The sequence below is a fragment of the Candoia aspera genome, chromosome 2, assembly GCF_035149785.1.
Source record: "Candoia aspera isolate rCanAsp1 chromosome 2, rCanAsp1.hap2, whole genome shotgun sequence".
Classification (NCBI taxonomy): domain Eukaryota; kingdom Metazoa; phylum Chordata; class Lepidosauria; order Squamata; family Boidae; genus Candoia; species Candoia aspera.
In genome coordinates, this window is record NC_086154.1 from 254,902,288 (window position 1) to 254,927,504 (window position 25,217).

Below are 25,217 nucleotides of genomic sequence, written 5' to 3' on the forward strand. Positions count from 1 at the left end.
TTCCTTCCTAAAATGAATGGGGTGCATTTCAGTGGCAGGTGTATGTCTATTTTTACTATTTTTACATTTAATTTTTAAAAGGTTTTTTTTTTCAGTCTGTCCATACAGGTGGAAGCATGGTTTTTCCCCCCATCTCTCTAGCAAATCAAGTGTAGAAGATACTTGGCAATTAACAGCTGTTTGATGCTATTTCAGGTCTTCCCAAACTCAAGGCTTCATCTCCAAGAAGAACGTGTGAATTTCAAGAACAGTTAATTTGATCTTTTGGGGCTGAGCTAAGCTTAAACGATGAACAATTTAGCACCATGTATCTGCTATGAAACTCTCCCCACCACCTGAGTTTGATCCCAGCGGAAGCTGGATTCTCTCTGGATAGCTGGCTCAGGCCGACTCGGCCTTCCATACTTCCAAGGTCGGTAAAATGAGGATCCAGCTTGCTGGGGAAGGCTGTTGAGGTTTTCCTACTAACAGATTAAGCTACTATTATACCTAATCATTTGGCCGGGTGAAAAGGTTGCAAGTGATTGTCTCCTCTCACGTGCTTCATGCAAATAGCCTGGGGGAAGGGGAGGAATCCTGCCCGGACTTGTCTTCTCACTTCCTTTTTTTCTCACTGCCGATATGTAGCGAGTAAGGCTTGCTCCAAAGGGGGCTAAGTCCTTTAAATGTTTTGCTTTTGTTTTTGCTTTCTGTAAATAAATTATTTTTATAGAAATGCTTGGTGTGTGACTTTTTTGACCTCTCCTGGGCTAAAGGCTTTCCCAGCATCTGCCAACAGGTTATGTGCCCAGTAAACAACGCAGTAAAACCCAGAGAGAAAAGAGAGGTCAGCTCCACACCTCGTGCACAATTTAAAGGCAGGTAGCAAAGACCTGTGAAGATTTTCTTTGGAGCCACCTGGAGATTTTCCAGCAATTGCCGGTCTGCAGGACAAAGAAGCTAGCTGAGGTGACTTGCAAAAGAAGGAAGAAGCCATGGCTGCCTCCCAGCCCTCAGCGATGCCTCTGGAGCGCCTATCAGAGACCAACTATTTGAATTGGGCCCTGAAGATGGAAATGTATCTTCGCAGAGAGGATCTTTGGCTGCAAATTGGTGAGCAAACCCCCCAAAATCCCAGTGCTGAATGGCTGAGAAAGGATGAGCGGGCTAGAGCCACCATTATCTTGGGAGTTGAGGACAATCAGCTAGTCCATGTGCGAGGCATGCAGTCTGCAAAGCAACTTTGGGACGCTTTGAGAGACTTATATGTAAAGGCAACAGCAGGGAGTAAAGTTACTCTGACGAAAAAGCTGTACAGAGCCTACCTTGCAGAAGGAGATAGCCTTCCTGAGCACCTGCATTATATTCAGCAGCTGTTTGTTGAGTTGCAGGAGAGAGGAATGGAATTTACACCTCTCACAAAATCCTATATCCTCCTGTCCTCACTGAATGAAACATGGGACACGCTGATTTGTACCCTGGAGGCTATGCCTGAAGCAGACCTCACCCCATCGTATGTTACACAGCGCTTACTCGCTGAATGGGAGAAGAGAGAGGAAAGATCCCCCCCCATCTCTTCTGGAAAGCTGCAAGACCAGAAAATGAGGGAAAAGAAGGGAAAGGAACCTGAGGCCACAGCGCTAGCAAGCCAGAGATGCTTCATTTGTGGTTCAGCTGGACATTTGCAAAGAGACTGTGCCATGAGACCCAAGGGTAGAAAGACAGAGCAGAAGAACACAAGGGCAACACAGAAGAAGGCTCTTCAGACAACCCAAATTGCACAGGTTGCTGAGAAGGGTAATTCTGATGTATGGGTGTTAGATTCTGGGGCCAGTTGTCATTTATGTAATTGTAAAAGCTCTTTTGTGTCACTGTCTAAAACTGAAAGACAAAGTGTATCTTTGGCTGATGGGTCTGTGACCAAAATTATGGGACAAGGTGACTTGTATTTATCCTGCTTAGGAGAAACTGTAAAAGGTGTGTTGTATGTGCCAAATTTACAATCAAACCTTTTATCTGTGGCACAATTGGCTGCAACAGGGTATATCATAACATTTAAGAAAAATGGTTGTGAGATACGTAAAAATGGGAAATTGTGTGCTACTGGTATGTTAAAAGACTCCTTGTACCTTGTGCAAAATGCAAGGAAGCCAGGCTGCAAGGCTGCAGTTGGCAACACTCCATATCATGACCAATGTGTACACCTGATGCACAGGAGATTTGGTCATGCTAATTTCAAATATATAGCACAAATGCCACAGCTGTGTGCTGACCTAAAGATAAAACCCTGTGATAAATACTTAGACTGTGTAGTTTGCAAAGAATGCAAAACACTAAAAGCTCCTGTGAGTAAGCACAGTGACAGAGTTACAACTAGACCTTTGGAAATTGTACACTCTGACATTATTGGTCCTTTTGCTCCAAGTCTTGGACAAGCAAGGTATGCAATGACCATCATTGATGATTTCTCAAGATACACATTTATCTACATCTTAAAACATAAAGATGAGGCATTTGAGAAATTTTAAAGTTTTGTGACATGGGCAAATGGAAAATTCCCTAGGCCTGTATCTGCACTCCAATGTGATAGAGGAGGAGAATACCTTTCTCACAAATTCAGAAGGTTCCTAGTGGAAAAGGGGATAGAACAAATTCTTTCTAACCCGTACACCCCTCAGCAAAATGGTGTTGCTGAAAGAAAGGGCAGAACCTTGCAAAATGCGATGGAATGCATGTTAAAAGATTCACGATTATGTTTTAAGTACTGGGGAGAAGCTTTATCGACTGCTTGTTATGTTCAGAACAGGTTGTATAACTCTATGATTCAGGACACTCCATTCCATTTGTTTTATGGTGTGAAACCAAAGGTAAGCCATCTTAGAGTGTTTGGTAGCACTGCATGGGTTCACATTCCAAAACAGCAGAGAAGGAAAGGAGGCCCCACAACAAAGAAAGCCATCTTTGTTGGCTATGAACAAAGCCAGAGGAGCTACAGGTTCATAATGGGAGAGAAATTAATAATTAGCAAAAGCGCTTCTTTTGCTGAACAAAACTGGGGGAGATTAAATTCTAGCTCTCCAGTTGAACTGACCACCACAAGAGAACAGCAAGGACTTGCTGATGGTGATCTTTTGCCTGATGAGGACATTAAACCAGAAAAGCAAACTGAAGATCTGTCTGATGAGATAGATGCTTCTCAGGAAAGTGATAGGAGTCAAAATTTAAGCCCTGTATTACCTCGCAGATCTCAGAGGAGTAATAAAGGTGTTCCTCCATCACGTTTTCAGGCTGAAACAGTAAAGGCTTTTCACATATTCACAGAACCTGAGTCTTTAGAACAAGTGAATGCTTTACCACCAGAGATTGCACAAAATTGGCATTCTGCCATGCAACAGGAATTAGCATCCTTGAAAGAAAATAAAACATGGAAACTGGTAAATCTACCTCCCAATGAACGCTGTCTAGGTTGTAGGTGGGTTTTCAAACTGAAAAGGGATGCTGATGGCAAAATCCAAAAATATAAAGCAAGGTTGGTTGCAAAAGGGTTCACTCAAAGGAAAGATTTAGACTATGACAAGACTTTTGCACCAGTTACTAAAGGTGAATCAATTAGATTACTGTTAAAAGTTGCTGCACTCAAGGGAATGTCAGTTAACCACTATGACATTCAAACTGCATTTCTCTATGGTGATTTAGACCACAGATTATACATGCAGCAACCCCCTGGCTATGAAAAAGGGGAGAATCTAGTCTGTGAACTGCAGAAGTCAATCTATGGGTTAAAACAAGCTGCTAGATCCTGGAACCAAAAAGTAGATGAAAAACTGCAGAATTTTGGTTTTGAAAAAGGAAAAGCAGATCCCTGTGTATATATGAAGAAGGACAAACAAGGCTGTATGTATCTGTGCATTTATACTGATGATTTGCTGCTATTCACATCAACAGAAAAACAAAGGCTTGATTTTGAAGCCTGCATGAAAAGCCATTTCACATTAAGAAGCCTTGGAATTATAATAACCTAGGTTTGGAAAAACACAGGAAGAAGAATGGTAGCTTTCTGTTGAACCAAAGGGGAGATAATGGTAAAGTAATGTGAATGGAAAGACATATAAAGGTGTCAGAGAAGATTGGTTATGCATCTTAATCTGTAGTGTAAAAAGGGGAGTGTTGAGGTTTTCCTACTAACAGATTAAGCTACTATTATACCTAATAATTTGGCCGGGTGAAAAGGTTGCAAGTGATTGTCTCCTCTCACGTGCGTCATGCAAATAGCCTGGGGGGAGGGGAGGAATCCTGCCCGGACTTGTCTTCTCACTTCCTTTTTTTCTCACTGCCGATATGTAGCGAGTAAGGCTTGCTCCAAAGGGGGCTAAGTCCTTTAAATGTTTTGCTTTTGTTTTTGCTTTCTGTAAATAAATTATTTTTATAGAAATGCTTGGTGTGTGACTTTTTTGACCTCTCCTTGGTAAAGGCTTTCCCAGCATCTGCCAACAAAGGCAATGGCAAACCACCCCGCTATAGTCTGCCAGGAAAACATCATGAAAGTGGCGTCCCCCCAAAGGGTCAGACATGACTTGGTGGTAGCACAGGGGACCTTCCACCTTTCGCCATCTGCTATGGAACTTGGTATACAAGAGGAAATGTAAATTGCAGTGATGTGTCTTTATGAAGCAGTGGCCCAGCTGACATTTACTTGATCTGTCTGAGATGTGGGGTGAGGAATTTAATTTATTTGAATGCCCTGATTGCAAAGATACCAGACCAATTTCGTTGTCCATTAATTGGAATACATCTGTTCCAAAATGTGGAGAAAATGCAAGCGTCGGTGATTAACCCTGCTGTAAATAGACACAGCGAGCAGGATGTCTACTTTACTTAATTAACAAAATCAAAATCTAATGAGATTGCCTTGTTGTATGAAGTCAACTGATGCCTCTAGCTTAGTAATATAGGCACTGACTGGAAATACCTTTCGGGTATTTCAGAAATGAGTAGCTGGAGATCCAAGGATTAACCCAAGAACTTTTCATATGTCAAGCATGTTCCACCTCTTAATTTCAGTTCCCCACAAACTGAGCTCCATAAGCTTTTATCATCTCTGATAATACCAGTTTATGCTAAACCACTGTTTGTTTAAACCACTGTATGTCGAACAGAATAGCTAGGATTCCTATATTATGATAAGCGACAGCATAATCTGCTTTGCGGGGCTGAGTGTCTGGTATGAAACCAGCCAAGGTGGTTTGGAAACCATGATTTGTTATGCACAAAATCACCATTATGGTTTGCTTAGGAAACCATGGCTTAAACAAATAACTAGCTGAACATAATGTGTAAAACCAACAAGAGTCAGTTTTGCAAATTAGAGTGTTTTACATTATTTGTTGGAGGTCCTGACCAATTCCTGGTTTGTTTTCCATCTTCTTTTAGTTGTTTTGGTTTCGCCATTCTGCATATTGGTTAAATCAGAGAGTAGGCCACCTTTTTTGAGGGGGGGGGCTTTTTAAAAAGCATTTTCATAGCCTTCAAGATCTGCAGGGGGTATGATGGTGATTGGTAATGTCAGCGGAAGAGCCATTTTTGTTTAGATACGGTTAGCAGAGTTTCAAGTATCTATGATGGCCATTATTTCTGGAGAAAATATCTGCACAAAGGTAATACTGTCAAGTTTTCGAATCGTAGTCCTGGAGGAGATTCCAGAAATGGCCTGAGAGGCTACATGTGCCTACAGCTTACCCAGCTTGGGTTAAAGATTTATCAGGAACGCAGAAACAAATCAGGATTAAGTCTAGAAACCACCTTAATCTGTATATCATGCTAAGCCAGGATAGAACCACTTGACTAGGTTTGAGGGCTGCAGCAGGCTTGGTAGCATATGGAGAGCTTCATTCTGAGAGGGGGGTTAAGGGACACCCATTTCATCCTTAAATCTCCCCCCAAATGCAAAAAAGGGGCAGGGGAAAGGGGGAAAAACCCAATAGGTCTCTAACTTTCCCCCTTCTTTTGTGTCTAGATATAATGTACAAAATATATAAAAATGCTACTAAAAGAAAGATACCCAGTGAGACCGGTAACTCCCATTAAAATAAAATATCTGCATTTTCTTAAGCTTTTAAGAAAGAATTAGAGAGAAAAATGAAAGGTTCCAGCCAGCCAAATCCTGATCAAAGAACTTAGTCTGTCCCAACAGAAAAACAAAAAGCTAAGAAAATAATACGCTTCATCCTCTTTCCCTGCCAAAGGTTTTCAGAACAAACTTTAAGCAGATATATTAAGATGGATAAGCTGGAATTTAAATGGTTGACAGTAGCATATAATCTTAAATATATCTCCAAAAAGCAAAACTAAACTAACTTGGCCTTTTAATAACTTGAAATAGGACACAATTCAGAGACGATTAAACATGTTTAAATTCCACTGAAATCAATAGCAAAAACTCAGCGCTAAGCTCTCAATTTAAATGAGATTTAGGTAATCGTCTTATGATCTATGTATAAGAAAAGGGCAGGCAAAAAGAGAGATTTGTGCTGCACTGGATTGCCCCAAGTGGCACTGAGTTATGTGGTACTCAATTTGAAAAGCCTTTTTTTTTTAAAGAAACTGACCATACAAATCTGCTATCAACCAATAAAGACCACAGACTGATTTACTGTTTGTATCCTGCAGTGGTTACAATTCCTACCAACTGCAGGAACAATACTGAGGGATGCTGGGAATTGTAGTTCAGCAAGATCTGGAGGTTCACAGGTTGCCTACGGTACTTGGTTGATTATGTGCCTCAAGTCATTTTCAACTCCTAGCGACCACATAGATTTTCTCCATGACAATCTATCCCTAACCTGTTCTTTCAAGTCTCCCAACGGTCCATCTGTCATCACTGTAACTGACTCCATCTACCATGCTGCTGGTCACCCTCCTCTTCTCTTTCTTTCCCACCTTTCTCCAGGGTGCTGGGTCTTCACATAACATCTTCGAAGTAAGATCATTGAGCCTGATCATTTGTGCCTCAAATGATAACTGGGTTGACTTGTTTGATGAGCCATTGGTTTGTCTTCTTGGCTGTCCATGGTATTCTCAGGAGTCTTTTCCAACACCAGAATTCAAAGGTGTCAATACTCTTCACGTCCTGCTTCTTCAAAGTTCAACTTTCACTTCCGTAGTGTCACAGGGAATACCATGTCTTGCACGATTCTGATCTTTCTCACGGCATTTGAATATCTTTTCCAAGGCCTTCACAGCTGCTCTACCAAGTACTAGTCTGCAGCTTATTTCTGGAATGCTTGTTCCTTTATTACAGATGGTTGGTCCTAAGTGGCAGAAGCTATCCACCACTTCAATATCTTTGCTGTCAGTTCTAAGGCTGGTTGTTCTGCCTGATGTCATTGGCTTGATCTTCTTTATATTTAATTTTAGTCCCATTTTTTCATGGTGCTTTTGGACATTTAATACTAGGGCATGCGGATCCTTTGTATGTTCAGCTATCGTGTCATCAGCATAGCGCAGGTTATTGATGCTTCCTCCTCCAATTTTAAAACCATGCTCATCTTCTTCCATGCCTACTCAGCGTGGCATGACTTATTTAGAGCAACCTACAAGTGATCTGTAGTACCAGAGGCATAGGCCTGAGCCCCCCATGATAGCATGCCTGTCCAACACCAAGTATGGCCCACAGTCCTTCCAAATCCATTTTTTTATGAAGCAGAGATAGAAGAATATTTACTACGTAGGAAGGAATCGTATTAACTCTATTTAGTTTGTTGTTGTTTCTCTTAGTGCTTGTCTCTTAAGGTTGCAGGATCTGCTAATTTTTGCACTGTGCTCACCTGGTTTTTATGGCAAAGCTATCAGCCCATGATGCGACGAGGGGTTTGTTCTTCATTCAGCTGGTTGCAGAGCCCAGACATTGAGTAGGGCTGAGAGGGAGGGACTGGCCCGGCTCCCATGCCTAAGCGGCCCACAGCCTGGGTCTCCCCGCTCCTAGTCTGGCACTTTCACCACTGCATCGCACCGGCTTTTAAAAACTCCATTTAGCTTAATTTATTTTGAATTTGTTTTGATCCCACACACTTGTTTGGGAGCATGGTGCCTGGACTAGCCCTCAGTTACCAAATGCAACCATTGTCCAGCCAAGGGGCTTCCAACCTAGAAAAATAAACAAGAGGAACCATAGGTGAAGGGACAGGGAAGGGACATTGGTTCAATAGGGAAAGAAGGCGCAATTGTTGCAGTTTTAACATTCTCACACATAGTTGGCACTGCTGCACCGAACGGACAATTTTTCACCATTGAGGGATGCGTTTCCTTGTGGGTTAGATAGAGGGAAGGTTCAAAACCACCACCTGCTATCTTACATGTCTCTTTGTCTCCCTTTTAACCTCACTAGCATCTGGCTGGCTTTGTCTGGGCTGGAAGTCTAAATAGAATCTGGCCTGGTTGCTCCTTGGATGGGAGGCTGCTGGGGGATTGCAAGCTGTGGGCCAGATTGGGAAGTTGAAAGCATGCTGGAAGGAGGCAATGTCAGAGCACCTTCCACAGGTTGGTTGACTATGTGCCGTCAAGCTGGTGTTAACTCTGCAACCACGTAGATTTTCTCCATGATAATGAGAAAATATAATATAATGCCTGTCTAAATAATGGATATACAATAAAGGATATAAATAGAGTAAGAACATGAACAGAATGACCAATGAAGGATTATGAACATGGTGCGAATGATCCATACATCTCAAATATGACAGGATGAGAAAAATATCAGCAAAAAATGGTTTAAGAGTAGTATCTGAGATGGCGGACAAGACAGAACTGCTGCCCTTGAGTCAGAATAAATTCCAATTAAGAACCAAGGAATTGTATAAAATAAATCAATAGCGTGGATGCTTGGTTTAGACAAACTGGATAGTCAGCAGAATAGGGAATTAAAGTTAACCTGTCCAGTTTGTCGTTCTCACCATCTTTTATTTTTCACCAATTATTAATTGCATTTCTCTCATGTTAGTTGTGAGCTGCCGAGAGCAATTGGGAGTTAGGTTGCATACAAATTTGTTGAAAGAAAGAAAGAAAGAAAGAAAGAAAGAAAGAAAGAAAGAAAGAAAGAAAGAAAGAGAGGGAGAGGGAGAGGGAGAGGGAGAGGGAGAGGGAGAGGAGCTTATAAACAGGAAAGTCAGAACTGGCTGAACCCCAATCACCATGTCCCCATCACAGAACAGACCTGAAAAATGACACTATCTGCCATGTAACAACTTTCCTCAGAATTATTAGAGGCAGCAGAAATGTATAAACATCTGAGTAATTTAAATAGGGAGAAAGGTTATCATCTGTCATCTGCATGGTTAACAATTGGTCATGGGCACCCAGCTGCTCTGAACACAACCCTTTCTTTAGAAGGATGTGACCTTTGTTGTCAAGTTGTTTCAGACCTGCTCTGTGAAAGCCAGCAACAAAATGTCATTGTGTCCTATGGCATTCCCTGGAAGTAATGTCACCATGCCCATTCAGTTGCCAACATAACTGCATCCATGAAGTCACCAGGAGTCAAGCTTGTCTAGAAGATTTTACTTGATCCATGCAGACAGAAACTATTACCTGTGATGAATGTTTTGGCAGGTGATGACCCAGAACATTCCTGCTGCTGGTTTAGTGGCAGCATGAAGGAAATAAGTTAATCCAGTGTGGTTTGCTAGTAATAGATAACTAAAAAAAAGTGGACTTACCTAACCTGGGGCACTTTTAAAGAATTGATTCTTAACATGCATCAGGATCTGGTGTGAATCAGTACAGATATCCATGGTGCTATTTCCACTGATCATACAGTGTGCAGCAGCCAAGAACATGCTGGACTCACTGCCTTTTTCCATTGTATTTCTCTGCCATTTCCCTATAAGATGTAACTTTAGCAGGGGTCTTCTCCACCTGTGATGATGATGATGATGATTCTGGAGATACATTTCTCCAGAATGCTTGTGGTACCTTGTCACAGAGACAAGCTCTCTTAGATGCCTCCAAAGGAATCCTTTTCCCTGAAAACTTATTTCAGGAGGAAACCTTCACCAATGTTTTTTATGAACAGACACAGTGATTCCCGCACACTCACATATACACCCAAAGTGAGCCAGCACAGTTCTTTTGCACATTCATTTGCTTCTCTGGTTTATTGGTAACGTAATAACTCCACAGCTCAAGTTCCGAAGGCTTTGAGCAAATCAAGTTTCAAACACTTAGTCTATTAAGCTTCTAATATTGCTAAATTAAATGTCTTAAGCTCATCAAGTAGAAAATTAAAGAGGAGTGAGGGGGTGGCAGGCAAAGCTTGATACGCATACATTGGTCCAATGTCTTCATCACTGCAGAGAGCTAAAATCTTTGTCCCATTACAACCATTTTAGTAATGCCAACAAAACCCATCTTTTCTAATAAAAATGGCAGGAAGGAAGGGAACCAAAGAAATAGCATGGCCAGGGGAAAAATCAAAGTCCATAACAGTGACCAATCATTTTTATCATCGCAGACACGTCAGCAGATGGCATAGCGGACAAGTCGAGATCCTCGGATTTCTCGCACTCGGTGGCAATGTCGCAAGATGGTCAGGATGCTGTGAAAACGTTTGTCTACCTTCAGCTGGGTGAACTCTTCAATATCAGCCTCCACTACAAAATATTCACCTGGGGAGACACGTTTCATTTGGGGGTCAAACACACTCTGAAAGCATCTGGAGGTCCTGTCTTGGCAACAGGTATCTAGCACATTTGCATTGCTAGGCTTGCTTTGGCCATCCCTAAAGAATCTTGGATATTGTAGTTTGTCAAGGGGCTGAGCTGTTCCACACCATGATCATGGTATACAAAGAGGAGCACTTAGTTGGTTTCGGAAAGTAATAATGAAGATTTTCCTTCAGTAACATGGAAACAATAATTTTCCTCTTGTTCCAGGAATGGTGGCACAGCCTCTAGCCAATTCTTCATTGGTCGCACAGTGATTTTTTTCCAAACCCAAAAGAACCCTTTCCCAGGAGATACAGGAAAGACAAAGAAATTGGTGCCCTCTTCCTAGGATGTCAAATTAGCTAGCTGCCTCTTTCCCCGCTTTCCAGCCTGAACAACTTATTTCCAATTGGGAAAAACCACAATGGAAGATCAAATTTTCAGGACAGGCTGCATCTTGACTATTTGTTCTAAGACAAGAGGACAGTGGAGGAAAGACCACTCCTGAAGGTGCAAAAGCATGCTAGAACACCACGTTGCCTAATACCAAGTCAGGCCATTGGTCTAGCTAGCCACTGTCAACCTGGCCTACCCGGAAGATCTCCAGGTTTTCAGAGTACGGTGCCTTTCTCCAAATCATCTGCTGATAACTACTTTTCTTCATAATTGGAGATGTTAGGAACTCAACTCAGAAACTTTTGTGCACAAAGCATGTGTAGTCTTGCCAAGCCATGAATCTTCATCCTAAAGGAAACATGGCTTGAGATAACCCTCAAGTCTTGGGCTGCACTCACATTTCTTGCAAAACACCATCAGTTCTTTCGGCAAGGAAAAACACCCCAAAGGTTGACTGTAGAAGGACCCAGTTCGGCCCTGACAGCTTCAGGTCAGGCTGAGAAAGCACCTTCTCCGAAATCCTGCAACCAAATCTACGCAGACTGATAAGAGAGCTAGTGAGACCAGTGTCCTCACTCTGGGGCTAGTTCACACATTGCGCTAAGCCACAGTGTTGTGAACTCAGCTGGTTTGTTGCATACACCGTGATTAAGCAAACCATGGCATGGTGCCATGGGCAGCTTCCCACAACCCAATTTGTGTCCAGTGCAGACCACCCTGAAGGATTGAACTAAGCGTCAACGTTTAGTGGCAACTCCTTTAGGTACAGACCTAGATGTCGTTCTTTATTTTCACTATGGAAAAATCAAGATTATTGTCTTCCCAAGCCCAACTGCCTTCTAGGCCATGACAGAAGGGTACTAGATTATGGAAGGCTGCCAGGTATCCTCTCCCCAAAGCAGTTACAAACATACACTTCAGTTAAAAACTTACCTTTTGTGTCTTTGGTTTCCTCTTCCTGGAATCGGAAGTAGAGATTCCTGGTGGTGTTCAACATGGTTTTAAGGGGCTGGCGCATGATACTGTACTTGCTAGCAACGGCTTTGTTAATCTCTGCAAGGACCGCGTTCACTTGGCTGTACGTCAGACGGCCCTTCATGTACCTTCAGAGGAGAAAAACGCAGCTTAACGCAACCAGTAAATCTGAAAATACAGGTGTTTTTTTTTTCCAAAGCACACATGAGAATGACATGTATTTTTATAGGACAGGAGTGGAGAGCATAAGCTCCCTCCCATGCCAAAGTTGCTGCAATACAGTTTCCAGAATTCCTCACGTCTGACCAAGCTTTCAAGGCTGCGAAGCTGCATCCCTGGCGCAGGACATCCATTGGTAGAGTTTGCAGTGAGAAACACGTGCATAGGCCAGCAGCAATGGTAATGTGTGAAGTCAAGAGCGTGTTAGCACAAAAGCAAACTAAGTTGGGGGCCTTTTAAGACTCAAGCAACATATTAAAGCAAGAGGAACAGAGAGACTCAGCTGTTGTGACATTGCAAGATGTGTTTTGTTACAATATTAGTCGCCAAGTGAGGAACTTGGGACTATATCATAGTATCCTGCTGCGTCTTTCCTATTCACATCTAGGTCAGACAAAAAACCCCAAACACTTCTTAAGGCACTGCTTTATAAACACTCTGGGGCTCTTGCACATGAAGCAGCAGCAGGCATGGCCTAGGCAGGAAGCCACAGTCAAATCTGGCTCTTTGAGGAATGCACTGGCAGGACACACCTTTTTCCGGGAATCCACACACTGGAATATTTCCATAAGAGATCTTCCTTCCCAGTCCTGGGGTTCTGAGTAGTGCACAGCATTCCCCAAAACTGGCAGGGCCATGACAAAACTTAATCCCTATGTAAATTCTAGGCACTATGTGTCTGAGCAGAATCAGGTTGAAATCTCCAGCGCCAGTAAGCTTGCAGTACTGTCAGTCCCTACTCAGCTAAGCAAGATCAAGGAAGCACGAATTACAGACTTCAGGAAGATGTCTTTAATATTAGCCCGGGAGTTTCCTCCTGGAAACTTCAGAAGCAATTTCCAGCCCTCAGGCAGAGCTTCCTTGACGGACTGGAAATGCTTTTTCCCACCTGGACTGAGTCACCATTTATGACTAGCCCCCCATTTTCTCATTGTTTGTGTCTAGATTTCCTTCCATTTCTCTCCCACCTCCCCACAATCTCACCAAACTGCCTTTGTGCCAGTCACACACCCTCAGGTCAACCTAGCAGATAAGCATTCTGTAGGTCTCCTTCATAGGGACGCGGTGGCGCTGCGGGTTAAACCGCTGAGCTGTCGATCGGAAGGTCGGCGGTTCGAAACCGCGCGGCGGGGTGAGCTCCCGTTGTTAATCCCAGCTCCTGCTCACCTAGCAGTTCGAAAACATGCAAATGTGAGTAGATCAATAGGTACCGCTTCGGCGGGAAGGTAACGGCGTTCCGAGTCGTCATGCTGGCCACATGACCCGGAAGTGTCTATGACAACGCCGGCTCCAAGGCTTAGAAACGGAGATGAGCACCGCCCCCTAGAGTCGGATTCGACTGGACTTTACGTCAAGGGAAACCTTTACCTTTACCTAGGTCTCCTTCACGTGCACCATCTTGACCTCTCAGGAGAAAAGCAAGAAACAAACAATGGAACTTCTGAAGACTGAGGGCCACATATAAATATAGGGGGACTGCCTAGGGCCCTGAGTCCAATAGGCGTGCAGTGGAAAATTATCCAAGCGTCTGCAGCCAAGACTTAACCAGAGTCTTCCCAAGGAACAGAGCCTTGGATTCCCTCAATCCTCTATGAATCCTTCATCTGGAGATCCAGATGGCTCCCACCATCTCTTGGCATTCCGAAGAACCATAAAGACCCGGCTGTTCTCTCAGGCCTGGGCTCGGGTGGGTGGGGGCCCCTTTGTCGGATGTTAGTTATGAACTGCGACCCCTAAAACTTCTTTGCAAGTATTGCCGCAAACCCACATTTTTCCAGTTTCCCTTGAGAAGAAGGCTACTTTGTGTTTTGTTCATTGATATGTAAATGTATAACTTTAACCTTTTCTCTGATGAATTTAGCCAATTATCCCACTGTTCTACCTAGTCTGAATCTTGATTCTGTCTTCTACAATATGGTTACCTCCCCGCACCAATTTGCATGATTTTCACATTTTAGTTTCCTCTATGGCCTCATCAGAGCCATTACCGCTATCTTTGAACATCAGTGAACCCAGAATCGGGCCTTGTGAGATGCCAATCAAGCTATTAAGGATCACTCCTTGAATATGGCTTTTCAGTCAGCGACTGAGCCGCCAGCTGTATTATCTTTTGGCCCACATTACATTTTGAGGCACATCTGAGGAGAGTGTTATTGATCTTGCTGCTTTCTGAGCTTGCTACCATCCAGTAAATATTGACAAAGGATCCAGTTACTGACTGAATCACTGAGCAACAACACACAAAATCATCCGATGCAGCTAAATATATCAACTACTTTGTGCATGTTTTTTTTTAAAGAATCAGCAAAATATATCATTTGGGCTCAAGATAACCAGTTGGACTAGGAAAAGGAAATAAAAACGGCACCTTTGGCTTCATTGTGTAACAACTGTGCATTAAGCATAGACCTTTCCCCATTTTTATGTTTATGAACGCAGAGGAGAAGAAAGTCTAGCAGACAGAAGGGCACACCGTCCAAAGCGCACTTAGCAGAGATCAGCCAATCCGAAGCCATCTCATGCCATTTGGAGCCTTCTGCACGGGCTGGACCTCAACGCTCATAATTCCCCACCCACCACAGTGCTGCACAGGCTGGGAATTACAAAGGCTCAGATCCAGCGCAAAGTAGCAAGAGCCAGATTGGGATGGCTCTGGAAAATGAGCTACGGAGTTGCCTTGTGCAGATTACTCACGGAGGAACGTTCTCAAACTCCTCCGCCGTTATGAAGGGCGCTTCTCTAATGCACTTGGAGCTTTTGGCCGCCTTCTTTGCAGGCTTACTCTCCCCAGCCCGGCACGCTTCCTTCTCCTTTAGCGTTATGCCCAGCGAACTGCAAGACAAAGTCCACCAAAAGCTGAGCACGCCACTGACCATAAATACACTTAATCCATCAACTTTATTGGCGGCAAGGAGGATGATATAACTTCCTTTGCTGTTGCCGCATTCTCATCGCAGAGACGGGAATTTTTGCAAAAGGCCGGGGTGGGGGGTGGGAACTAGACTCAAGTGACCATTGTCCAAGAAATATTAATCGACAAACTGTAGCAGAGGGCAAACACAAAGCTTTGCTATGGAGCGGTTTACTGGGTAAGCTCTCAAGCTACACAAACCCTTTTTGCCTTGTTTGCAGAGCGAAGCCTTGTCTCTGGGGTATACGTACTAGCAAAGAGCGCACATTTGCCACTTGGCATGTAGGAGAGCTGAGAAAACTTCTTTAAGCGTAATTCAGTCCACGTTCACCGCTTTGGAGCCCATACAGGTAGTCCTCGCTTAATGACCGTAACGGAGACTGGAATTTCGGTTGCTAAGCAAAGCGGTCATTAAACAAATCCAACCCTATTTTACCATTTTTGCAGCAGTCATTAAGCGAATTGCCATGGACGTTAAGCGAATCTCATGGTCATTAAGCAAATAATGCAGTTCCCCATTGATTTTTCTTGCCAGAAGCCGGCCAGGAAGGTAAAAAATGGCGATCATGTGACCATGGGATGCTGCGACAAACATAAATGCAAACCAGTCGCCAAGTGCCCAAATTGTGATCACGTGACTGTGAGGACACTGCGATAGTCGCAAGTGTGAGCGCCAGTTGTAAGTTACTTTTTTCAGCACTGTTGTAAGTCTGAACCATCACTAAACAAATGGTCACTAAGTGAGGACTACCTGTAGTTTAGGGCAAGAGAAGGCAATCTGCAGCTCCTAAGCATGTTTTGTGGCATTCCCCCAGAGTTCCTTCCAAGTTAAAGCAATACATTTACATCTGCCCAACCCTAGTTCACGGCAGTATATTCTTTATCTGTCTCTCTCTTTAAAAAGAAATACTAGCAGAAGCCACTGGAGCTTCTTTCTGTCTGCTCAAGTCATACAAAGCAGACCATCAGCACAAAATCAGTCCTGGTACAATTTTATGTCAACTAAAGTGTTTTCTGAATTGTCCTTCCAGCTATCACCCTGAGGATTGCTTGAGAGAACCTGTAGAGAAAGTATTGGGTCCTTATCAGGTACGGTAGGCGTCACTTACTGGCTGCCTTGTTTAGTGAGTGTTCAAAGTTATGACAGCACTGAAAAAGTAATTTTACAACCAATCCTCACATTTCTGACCATCACAGTGTCCTGTGGTCACATGATTGCCATTTTGTGCACTTCACAGCCAGCTTCAGACAAGCAGAGCCAACGGAGAAGCCAGCAGTAAAATTCCAAGTCTTGGTCACGTGATGTCTCACTTAACAACCGTGTTGATTAGTGACAAAATTGCTGGTCCCAGTTATGATCACTAAGCAAGGACTACCTGAATCCCTTACTGGTGGAACAACTGGAAAGGAACACAACTGGCTGAGAGCTTTAATGAGACATATGACCAGGGTCCCTCGCATTCTTGTGATCACAGTCACAAAGATTAGAGATTGCTAGCTAGAGCACAGTCTTCTGAGCTTAGCTGTATAAATTAGGGTCATCCTCTCCAGAGTAAAATTTGCAAAACACGGTGTGTTTCCTCACTGGACATTTCTCTTATGTACCTTGGTAGCCAAGGTGATTGAAAAAGTAGAGCACTGAGTCCCAAAGGATTGGGGGACAGGAAACAGACCTGCTTGGCATGGCTTGGGGCAGGTAAACCGGCATGTTTCCTCCAAGATGCTGGGCTTCGAGATGGTCCCTCTCCACTGACTCTTGCAGTTCCTGAAATCAGAAATACCGCTGCACAAGACTGAGAGCATTGACAGCTGGTGGAAGATGGTAAAAATCAAGTGGACCAATTCAACCAGTTTCTCAGTTGTGGGGGGCAACCTAAGAAGTGGTTATGTTAGAGCCATCTAGGAGGTCCCTATTTTTCTCTTTAAAAATACAGTAAGTATATATAGAAATATATATAAGCACTTAAAGAACAATAAACGCAAAATGATAGCTTTTGGCATTGAAAAAATACAGGGGCCTCTCCTGAATTTTTTATTTTCAAAATATTATAAATAATGACCATTTTCACATCAAAATACCGTGATAGAATCCTTCTGATGCCTAAAGAAAATACTTCAATTATACTAGTGATAGGAATTCCATCCTATCCTTCATCAATCCATACATATAGATGCTTCTCTTGGTTTCCAGTATTGTGCAAAGCTTATTTTAGTCACTCTGAGTTAGGTTAATATAAGTTGTACACTTTACTTTTCACATACTGTATTTACATATTTATCTATTTCCCGCCTTTTAGGAACTCAAGGTAGCTTATGCGGGGAACTTCCTTCACTCCATTGCCACAAAGAGTAGCCTATAAATGTAGTTGTACTAAAAGAAACAGTCCCCAAATCACACAAGGAGCTTTTGTAGCTACGACTGAAATAAGTATATTTTTAATAAATTTTTAAAGAAATTTATTCACCGCCCCTCTCTCCCCAACGGGGAGTATCAAGCATCACATGAGATTAATAGTTAGGATTGATCTGTGACCCTTATCTGGTCCTCTGCTGAAGAAAACACTATAATAGCATTCTAAAATAATATAACATGTACACGGGACAAGAAAATCCACGTTAGATGCTTAACCTCTCTAGCAATAACCTTCAACTCAGAAGATTCAATTAGTTGAGGTTCTGGGGCACCAAGTGCCATTAGTACCTTGAGTTGACTCTGTAGTCTCTCCAGATGGTGACATTCCTCTTCCAATTTATTGAGGAGGCTATTTAAGAGAAACATTTCATGGACTACCCTACTGAGCACTGTCTTCAAAGATGGGTCCTGATCTACAAATAAGGGAGATCAATCAGAAACATAACAAGGTAAAGTGAAAGTAGCTCTCACCCAAAATCACTGTTTGTTGAATGTAAGCCATTTCCTCATGGTTAGCATTGAAAATTGCTTTCTGAAGTCTTCCCCTTCATAACCTGAAATCTCCCATAACATCCATTTTCTTTCTATAACTGAGGTTGGGTATCCTCTAAGCCCATGTAAGGCTTCAGGTAATACTTTTGCAAAATGCGTTTTGATGCCAGTCATTCAAGAAGAGCTTTATAGAATTGACCAAAACATGAGCCAGCAGTGTGATGCAGCTGCTAAACAGGCAAATGCTATCCTGGGATGCCTTAAGAGGAGCGTAGAGCCAGACCATGGGAAATAATTGTTCCACTTTGCCCTAGCCAGACCTGATTTGGAGTATTATGTCCAGTTCTGGGCACCACGGTTAAAAAAGGACAAATTGGAGTGAACTGGAACAACTTCAGAGAAGGCTACCAAGATAGTGAAGGGTCTGGAAACCAAGCTCCATACAGGTAGTCCTTGCTTAACGACCACAATTGGAACCAGAATTTGGGTTGCTCAGTGGAGTGGGCATCAAGCAATTTTACAAGCTTTTTTTTGCAGCAGTCGTTAAGCGAATCATCATGGGCGTTAAGCAAATCATGTGGTTCCCCATTGATTTTGCTTGCCAGAAGCTGGCTGAGAAGGTCGAAAATGGTGATCACATGACCATGTGACACTGCAACGGTCATAAATACGAACCAGTCGCCAAACATCCAAATCGTGATCACGTGACCGGGGGACACTGAGTCATGTGAGGACTGGTTGCGAGTCGGTTTTTTCAGCACTGTCATAAGTTTAAACTGTCACTAAACAAATGGTTGTTAAGCGAGGACTATCTGTAAGGAATGATTAAAGGACCTGCAAATGTTTAGCCTACAGAAGAGATGACCAAGGGGAGAAGAAATAGCCGTCTTCAAATATGTGAATGGCTTTCACATAGAAGATGTACTTATTCTCTATTACACTAGAGGACAGTACCAGAACTAGTGTGTTAAAACTGCAAAAAAGTAGTCTTGCGCACATAAACTAGTCCACACATCTTAAAGTTACTGAGGTTGAGAAACACTACTCTGAAGTCACTTCCAACTGTATCTTTCTAAGTATTCACAGTCCAGTATTTGGCATCAAATAGTGACCAAGCAGATGCACTAAGGAAGCTTGCAGCAGAAACAGGAAGGCAATAACACTTTTGTGGTTGTTTAAGATATTCTGCCTGTGATTCAGGAATTACTGTTGCATTAATTCTCATTGTAAGTGTTTAGTCTGCTTGTAAAACGGTCCCAGTTGGCAGGTGCCACCACCTCTGATGGCAATAAATTCCATAGTTTATACCTTGTATAAAGACAATGAAATAGTCGGTAAATATAATATTTATTAACCTGGCATTTTTCTGTACATATGCTCCCAACAAACCCCTGAAGCAATTTGAAAAACAGTATTGCATAAATCACATCAGTTCTGTCCTGAAATATTAAATTCTCTTACCTATTTTTCTCAGCTGAAGTGACTTCTTGATATTTGAGATCTTGGAGTTGAGATGAAAGCATAAGTCATTTAAATCTGAAGAGATCATATCAAATTTTCTTGCTTTAAGGGGGGAGAAGGAAAAATAGATTAATGCTCAGTTTTAAAGGTTACACTAGCTAACATTCTTTTACACAACATTTTCACGCTTTTGTAAGGACAAGTATTTTTACTCATCTGCAATAAATACGAAATATTTCGTATCACAGGTAGATGGGGGACAAAGACAGAAATAGTAAAAAAGATAGTATTATAAAAAATAAAAGTATTATTTTTTTACACAATATTTTCACACTTCATAAGTAATGCAAGTATTTTTTACAAACCTGCAATAGATATGAAAATATTTAATATCATAGGTAGAGGGGGCACAAAGACAGAAATAGTAAAAAAAAAAGTATTATAAAAAATAAAAGTATTATAATGGCATGTTTTTACACAATTTTTTCATGCTTTTGTAAGGAATACAAGTATTTTTACAAATCTTCAACAGATACAGAAATATTTAATATAAGACCAATGCATAAATAAACAAACAAACAAGAAAGCATTCTTTAGCTGAGAATGAAAAACAATCAATCTCTTTACCTACAACCAGTAGAGTGGCTGCATTTTATTAAAAGAGAAGGTAGCCTTCATGAAATGGTTTTCCAAAAGAATCATGGAGAATTCCAAAAATGCTAAAAAGGATGTGGGGTTCTGTACAAAATTAGAAACCAAGGAACAAAAATGTATCTCCAGGACTGGAAGTCTATCATAGGCTTTTTCTTCTTGTTTCAGCAGCTTTGGGATACAACAGCCAGTGGTCCTGAAGCAGGAAGCCCTACCAGTCTACTGCAGGTTGCTGAGTGATGTGCTACCTGATGTCCTTTACAGTAGGTTGCACTACTGTTCCTATCCTTTTAGCCGGCATAGAAGTTATAGTCCCACTGATGCAGAGAATACTCATTTGAAAAGGCTGTAGTGGATGTTCAGTAGACTAGAAACTGACAGAAGGGAGAATGTTTAACCTTGAAAAAAGAAAAGTGAAGGTGGCATCAAACAGCACTCTTCAGACAGACTCTGGTTGAACATCAGGAAAAACTTACTAACATTAAGAGCCGCTACAAAATGGAAGTGGTGACTCAGAGACACATTTCACTTTTTGCTTTGAACCAAATTGTTCAGGTCTCCAGAGAAGATAGCCAGCTTAGACTAGGGAATGTACTACTTCATCTGAAACACTGTGTGCCACCATTTGGATATGGGATTTTTAGTATTTAATTTCTTCCTTTGTAACAATTTTTAAGAGGGATCTCAATCTACGGTCCACTAAAGCAAGACTCACAGAAGTCTGAATCTTAAAATAAAATTAGAAAAATTGAAGCCATAAAGGAGGACCAGTGCAATGACAGAAACGTATTAAGTGACAAGACAGCCTGGGGTACTCAGAGACACTCATGCCTCAGTCACGCCTTTATTATTACATTCATTCATTTATGAATGATACACAATTAACAAAACAATCCTTAAACTTATTTTTTTTTAAATTAGAAAAGAGACAAATCCAAACTAAAATACGAACTAGGAAAGAAAAGAAGGAAGAAACAACATCTACTTTATATTTTATAGCTGTCAATAGTCACGGGTATACTAATGAATTCAGTACTATAATATAGCTGCCCAGAGTTGAGAGTTGGGCGGCGTACAAGTCTAATATTATTATATTGTAAAATATCACAATATCTCTGCCACAGTAACACATAATGCACCACCCTTTGATTAATAGAAAATGTTGCCTTTTCCAAAACAGATCACATTCTTTGACCTTTGGAATAAAATCCCATCTCCAATTTCTTAATACAATTCTTTTTGCCAAACCCCACCCCACCCCGGCTCAATGCAATCACAATTCCTGATAAACCTATTTTATTTTCTATTTATATTTGGCTGTTTGTACTGTATTTTATAAGTTTATAGTTTTAATTGTCAATTTTGGGGGAGATGGACGGTGGTAGAAATTTGAAAAACAAACAGTCAATGCCAAAGCTTTGGTAAATCATTCAACATCACATCAACATCTTTAACATTTAAAGACTCAGCAAATTTATTCACACAGAATGCAGGATCTGATGCTTGCTCAGCCATGGTTTGTTTCTGGTGGCTTGCTTAGCCCAGTGTTTCTCAAGCTGGGCAACTTGAAGATTGGGCGGACTGCAAGCTGGCTGGGGAATTCTGGGAGTTGAAGTCCACCCATCTTTAAGTTGCCCAGCCTGGGAACCACTGGGCTAGACCTAGTGGGACAACTCGGCTGCTGGGTTGGTTAATGCTTTGAGGTACTGCACAAACCCAGAGAATGGTTAAACCCAATACCCGATTTAAGCATGTGCGAATGCAGCCAGAGAAAAGGACTGGTTATTGTTATTTCATTTATTCGCTTCCGACTCTTTGTGACTTCATGGACCAGCCCACGCCAGAGCTTCCTGTCGGTCGTCAACACCCCCAGCTCCCCCAGGGACGAGTCCGTCACCTCTAGAATATCATCCATCCACCTTGCCCTTGGTCGGCCCCTCTTCCTTTTGCCCTCCACTCTCCCCAGCATCAGCATCTTCTCCAGGGTGTCCTGTCTTCTCATTATGTGGCCAAAGTATTTCAGTTTTGCCTTTAATATCATTCCCTCAAGTGAGCAGTCTGGCTTTATTTCCTGGAGGATGGACTGGTTTGATCTTCTTGCAGTCCAAGGCACTCCCAGAATTTTCCTCCAACACCACAGTTCAAAAGCATCGATCTTCCTTCTCTCAGCCTTCCTTATGGTCCAGCTCTTGCAGCCATATGTTACTACGGGGAACACCATTGCTTTAACTATGCGGACCTTTGTTGTCAGTGTGATGTCTCTGCTCTTAACTATTTTATTGAGATTGGTCATTGCTCTTCTCCCAAGGATTAAGCGTCTTCCGATTTCCTGACTGCAGTCAGCATCTGCAGTAATCTTCGCACCTAGACATACAAAGTCTTTCACTGCTTCTACATTTTCTCCCTCTATTTGCCAGTTATCAATCAAGCTGGTTGCCATAATCTTGGTTTTTTTGAGGTTTAGCTGCAAGCCAGCTTTTGCACTTTCTTCTTTCACCTTCATCATAAGGCTCCTCAGTTCCTCTTCGCTTTCAGCCATCAAAGTGGTATCATCTGCATATCTGAGATTGTTAATGTTTCTTCCAGCGATTTTAACTCCAGCCTTGGATTCCTCAAGCCCAGCTTGTCGCATGATGTGTTCTGCGTATAAGTTGAATAGGTAGGGTGAGAGTATACAGCCCTGTCGTACTCCTTTCCCAATCTTAAACCAGTCCGTTGTTCTGTGATGTGTTCTTACTGTTGCTACTTGGTCGTTATACAGATTCTTCAGGGGGCATACAATGGTATACCGACATATCTCTGGTTGTACTGATCCATTTAGTTTTCATGGCAAGAATACTGAGGTGGGTTGCCATTGCCTTCCCCAGGGATCGCATTTAGTCTGACCTCTCTGTCATGACCTTCCTGTCTTGGGTGGCCCTTCAAGGTTTAGCTCATGGCATCATTGAGGTGCTCAAGCTCCAGCACCAGGACAAGGCAACGATCCTTTGCTGAAGAAAAGGACTGGACAAGCATTAATATTATATAATTAATTAATATTCTATATTATAATAATCATGCAATATAATATTAATATAACATAATATTAAAGTAATAATATATAAAATATAATTATTACATTACATTATGATATAATATATTTAATTACTTAATTAATTTAATATTATGAGATTAATTAATGATTTTAATCCGTGTTCGAAAGAGAAAATCAGAACGGACGTCATGGTCTCACCGTCAGCCTCACCGGGGCGCGCAAATCCTGCCTTGTCCTCTTCCATATCCGGGATCAACATCTACCCAAACCGCGAGTCTCCTTCCAGCGGCGACTCGGCCGCATTCAAACGACCCGCCCAAGCAGTTGGGCATCTCAAATCGCGCGAGAGGTCGGTCATCTCGCCACTGGGCGGGTCAGCTCGTTCCGAACCTCGGAAGTGGTGACGGCTTCCGCCATAGATGAGAATATAGAGCGGCGCACAAGTGTTGGGAGATAGAAATTGTAGAGTCACACTTCCGGGGAAAAGTAGACTGTACCGTTGGAACAAAGGGAAGGGAACCTGGCTGGTTTGGGCCTCAGTAGGATTCTGGAAGTTGTCGTGCGACTTATCTGAAATATTTGTTTGGAAGGTAAGTCCCTTTGAACTAAGCGGGGGGTGGCTTCTGAATTGACAGGTATAAGGGAACTCCATCATCGTTAAAGTCTAGCTCGGATAAAGTTTTTCCTCCCGCATGTTGAGGCAATCGGCGATAGGATTGCCAGAACTGAGCTGCAAACATCTAGCACGGTGTTTCTCAATCTCAGCAACTTTAAGATGTATGGACTTCAACTCCCAGAATTCGTCTGCCAGCGATAAATCTTAAAGTTGCTAAGCTTGAGAAACGCCGGTCTAGACGGCAGCAAAGAAACACGCAACCCCTGCCATCGCGTGGTCGTCCATTTTTCTCCTTCCCGGAGCTACATGTCCTGGCTGATGGCAGAAAATAACATGACAGAAAGAAGAGGGCAGCATCCAAAAGCCAAAAGCCCATACAAAAATATATCGACAGTCGTGAGTCTATGAATTCTCTAGCCTAGGTGCTGGCACTCTAGACGTTAGTTCCTCTATGATCAGGACCTTGAGTACCTTTAAATGGGATGGGAGTACTATCATGGCCGAAATTCTGACCTAAGAGATATTACGTAAGAGCGGCATCACTCCACCGGAAGTTTGAGCGGTGGAACCTCTGTTCCCTATCCAGCCTCACCATATAGAAGTAACCGAATGGAAGCCTGAAGTGAGGGACGAGACTGGGAGCGCAACACTTCCGGAATTTAAGCGAAGGGAGCGCCGAAGTTTAGAGGTAGCGATCTTTTGCTCGCAACCACAGTTTCCGAGTTATTTTCGAAAGCTTAGCCAAGCCATTCGAAGTGGTTCTTGGGCGTAAACTGCGTTTATCCTGCACACTTAACCAGGTCAGAAAGTCTAGTTGTGCATTCACACAATATACTTAGTTTGCTTTAACCAGGTATGTTGTTTGCAAGCCATCTGATATTTTGTGGTTTGATGTATTGCACGCAGCTACAAAAGGATTTGTTCAGTCATGGGTTGTGTGAATGCAACTCTAGGAAAAAAATGAGAAGATCTGGGAATTTGCTGTAATAATTAGACAGTTTGGCTTCTCCTTCCTCACCTAGAGGTGTTCCTGGCAAACCCTGGCTGGATTGCAAAGCTCACCAGGGTTGGGCCTGATTGGCACTTGGATGGGAGACTACCAAGCGATTCCAGGGTTCAAGGCTAGTCTGGGACACTTAAAAAAAAAATTCAGTAAGGCAGCAAATACCATAGTACTTCCATGCTGCCATCTCCATGAAAATGTCAGTAGAGCCATGAGGACCTGAGGTCATCTTGGAGACTTGCTTTATTGTGTGTGGTGTATGAGCAACACAACATGTTGTAGAAAAGTCGTTGAATATTTTGCCATTCCATCTATGGTAGGAATCCAGAAAATTGATAAAGATTGGGGGGGAAAGATAATAATCCCAAAA

At 42.4% G+C, this 25,217-nt stretch overlaps 1 protein-coding gene across 1 annotated transcript; it reads right to left on the reverse strand.

Annotated features, from left to right (window-relative positions):
* Nucleotides 1-10,108: 10,108 nt before the first annotated feature.
* On the reverse strand, nucleotides 10,109-19,640 carry SKA1 (spindle and kinetochore associated complex subunit 1). Its single transcript, XM_063291141.1, has 6 exons — nucleotides 19,544-19,640; nucleotides 17,879-18,003; nucleotides 16,851-16,942; nucleotides 14,961-15,098; nucleotides 12,006-12,175; nucleotides 10,109-10,637 (listed from the first exon to the last, which is right to left on the reverse strand). The coding sequence occupies exons 1-6, from the start codon at nucleotides 19,629-19,631 to the stop codon at nucleotides 10,489-10,491; spliced, it is 762 nt and encodes a 253-aa protein (XP_063147211.1). The 5' UTR covers nucleotides 19,632-19,640; the 3' UTR covers nucleotides 10,109-10,488.
* Between the last annotated feature and the right edge of the window lie 5,577 nt (nucleotides 19,641-25,217).

Coding starts and splice junctions, on each gene's coding strand:
- SKA1 (XM_063291141.1), bottom strand. CDS start 19,631: ATGATCTCTTCAGATTTAAATGACTTATGCTTTCATCTCAACTCCAAG. Junction 18,004..19,543: donor ACTTCAGCTGAGAAAAATAG/GTAAGAGAATTT, acceptor CCTTATTTGTAG/ATCAGGACCCATCTTTGAAG. Junction 15,099..16,850: donor CCCCAAGCCATGCCAAGCAG/GTCTGTTTCCTG, acceptor TTTGTCTTGCAG/TTCGCTGGGCATAACGCTAA.